General features: G+C 43.2%; 1 protein-coding gene across 1 annotated transcript; it reads left to right on the forward strand.

Annotated features, from left to right (window-relative positions):
• Positions 1-913: 913 nt before the first annotated feature.
• On the forward strand, positions 914-2,077 carry LOC9653207. Its single transcript, XM_002977968.2, has 4 exons — positions 914-1,019; positions 1,114-1,174; positions 1,228-1,431; positions 1,500-2,077. The coding sequence occupies exons 2-4, from the start codon at positions 1,160-1,162 to the stop codon at positions 1,995-1,997; spliced, it is 717 nt and encodes a 238-aa protein (XP_002978014.1). The 5' UTR covers positions 914-1,019; positions 1,114-1,159; the 3' UTR covers positions 1,998-2,077.
• Positions 2,078-2,337: the final 260 nt, after the last annotated feature.

A 2,337-nucleotide genomic window follows, 5' to 3' on the forward strand; every position in this document is an offset into this window, starting at 1 on the left:
AATGATATGACAAGTCAGATTATAGCAAATATTGTCTCCAGGAGTTAGAATCATGATTAGCATTAAGTGAGCATGTCATCTACATACTGGAATTGCCTTAGACAATGAAAGCTGTCAATATTGTGCACAGAAATGCATCAATGTGTGGCAAGTCCCCTTTTTGGCACTTGTAAGAGAAGGATATAATTTGCACACGCGAAATACAAACACCTCTATACCCAATTCACTACCAAGCTTCCTGTTTGTTGCTTTAAATGCCAGATGAAATATTCATTCATTCATTCATCAGCTATTTACAGGGTCTTGTGGCACCCGAGACCGACGGATTATAGTAAGCTGTTTTGCATATACTTTTTCTGCGAAGAAGTATGATAATGAAAAACTAAGAAGAAATCACTCCTGTTCCAGGTCAAACAGTCCTTTGCTTAGAATGATCTTGTCACCACAACACAAAAATCACCAACAGTGGCTGATATTCAGAAATCACTGGACCACATAAGAGCTCCATGTACTCTAATGAACTGCTGAAGTAACGGGTCAGGATGTACGATAGGACAGACGTTGAGCGTCCATTTGGTTGAGAAGAACTCAAATCTTGTCATCGTTCCCTCTAAGAATTAGTTCATCACTAAAAGCAAAAACATCATATCCGAAGACAGTGGTAGCTGTGTTGCGTGTCTGACAGAACTCCAGGCGTTGACGTCATTCAGTAGCTGCGAAACATGTCCATCATGTTCAACTTCCAAGGGCTTCAGAGATGATAAAAATCGTGGACAGCGCCGGAAATTGTTCCAAGATCCTAAGCTTTAGTAATAAGAAAAGAAACGTAGTACAAACCGAACACGTGTCCTTTAAATATCCTCTTCCTTTTAGTTTTTAATTCAGTGTCGCGTTCTTCGTTTTAGAGAGAGCCAGCATTTTGTGTGTTTATAATTTGCAGAGTGACCGTTTTGGGGTCGGCGCGCGCCCCCTCAGCCCTGGGAGGGAAGCTCAGCTATCGATCGGTCGGCAGGAAATCGGTGAGTGGATCCATGCGATTCTGGTTCTAGGGTCCGAAATCGACTCGTTTCTCTCCAAATAATCTCATGCGCTTATCGGGAGATTTTTTTCCAGGTCGTGACACTTGCATGCTCGCGATTGCCCCAGTCGGACGCTTGCAATGCAAGACGAGGAGGTAAATTTTGCTGCTCTAGATTCTGGATTGACTGATGGGGGTTTTTCGGGCAGATTTTCGTCAAGGAGCAGCAGCCAAAACTGCTCCAGAATTTGGGGAAGAAAGCGTTTGTCCTGGCGCGATATGCCGCCACCAAAGCTGTCGAGCTTCCCAGGCCTCTGGGTTCGTCCATCGCCTTGGCCGAAAATTTCCTAGAGCCGATCTTCCATACTGCGGAGACCCAAGGGCTCGATCTTCTCAAATTCCTGGATGATCGAGTAATTTCTTTTGTCTTTTTCGTATGGAAGTTCGATTCATTGTCTTCCATTTTTTTTCTTCTTTTCAGATCTATGTCGTTGGCGAGGCCATCGAGACATGCCTCCACAGCGCGATCGATGTGATCAACTACCCCAGGAAAATCGCGGGTGAGTTTCAGAAACGAGGGATCGTTGGCTCTGCCGCCGACATCTGGGTGGAATACAAGGATCCCGTGACGAACATTGTCCACAAGCTCCCGGGCTCGGGCTTGGTCTCACCTGTTTTCCATGGACTGGGCGAGGCCCTGGCACTTGACCGGATCTCCAAGTGGCTGGTGGAGCACAGCGAGGTGAGAAACCATGATCTCCAGGGAGGGAAGCTCAAAGAAGAATCAGAAGAAGAAGAAGTAGAAGAAGAAGAAGAAGAAAACCACGCGTTTGTGGAAGCAAAGGTTGCGGATCACGAGTTTGTGGCGGACAAGATTGTCGAAGATCATGGCCACGACAAGGAGGAAGAAGACAAGGAGGAAGAAGACGATGAACTTACAAAGTTGCTAGATGCTGGCTGGGGACTAGGAGGTGTCTAGTAGGTAAAGTTATATTTTCTAGCTCACCTTTTGTGCATAGTACAAACTTTTAAGGAATATATTTAGAATATTGAGATATATTTTAAAATATTCCTTTTAAGCTTTTTTATTTGAAATAAATTTTTATTTATTATTAATATAATATGTGTTCATGGAACAGGGAAATGGAATATAGAAATGTGCATATTAATTAGCCCAAAAACCCTAATTTATATACAAAAGCGAGTGGTCTAGATTTAAATTAATCCGATGGCTACCAAAATCCCACTATACTAATATTAATATATGGCATCATAGTTATACATTTGGACTTCACATCATCCCCTCTTCTTGGAATGAT

The sequence above is a fragment of the Selaginella moellendorffii genome, unplaced genomic scaffold (assembly GCF_000143415.4).
Source record: "Selaginella moellendorffii unplaced genomic scaffold, v1.0 SELMOscaffold_36, whole genome shotgun sequence".
NCBI lineage: Eukaryota > Viridiplantae > Streptophyta > Lycopodiopsida > Selaginellales > Selaginellaceae > Selaginella > Selaginella moellendorffii.

Excerpts from the sequence above, each read along its gene's own strand:
- LOC9653207 (XM_002977968.2), top strand. Across the intron at positions 1,432-1,499 it reads TCAAATTCCTGGATGATCGA|ATCTATGTCGTTGGCGAGGC; the intron begins GTAATTTCTTTT and ends TCTTCTTTTCAG.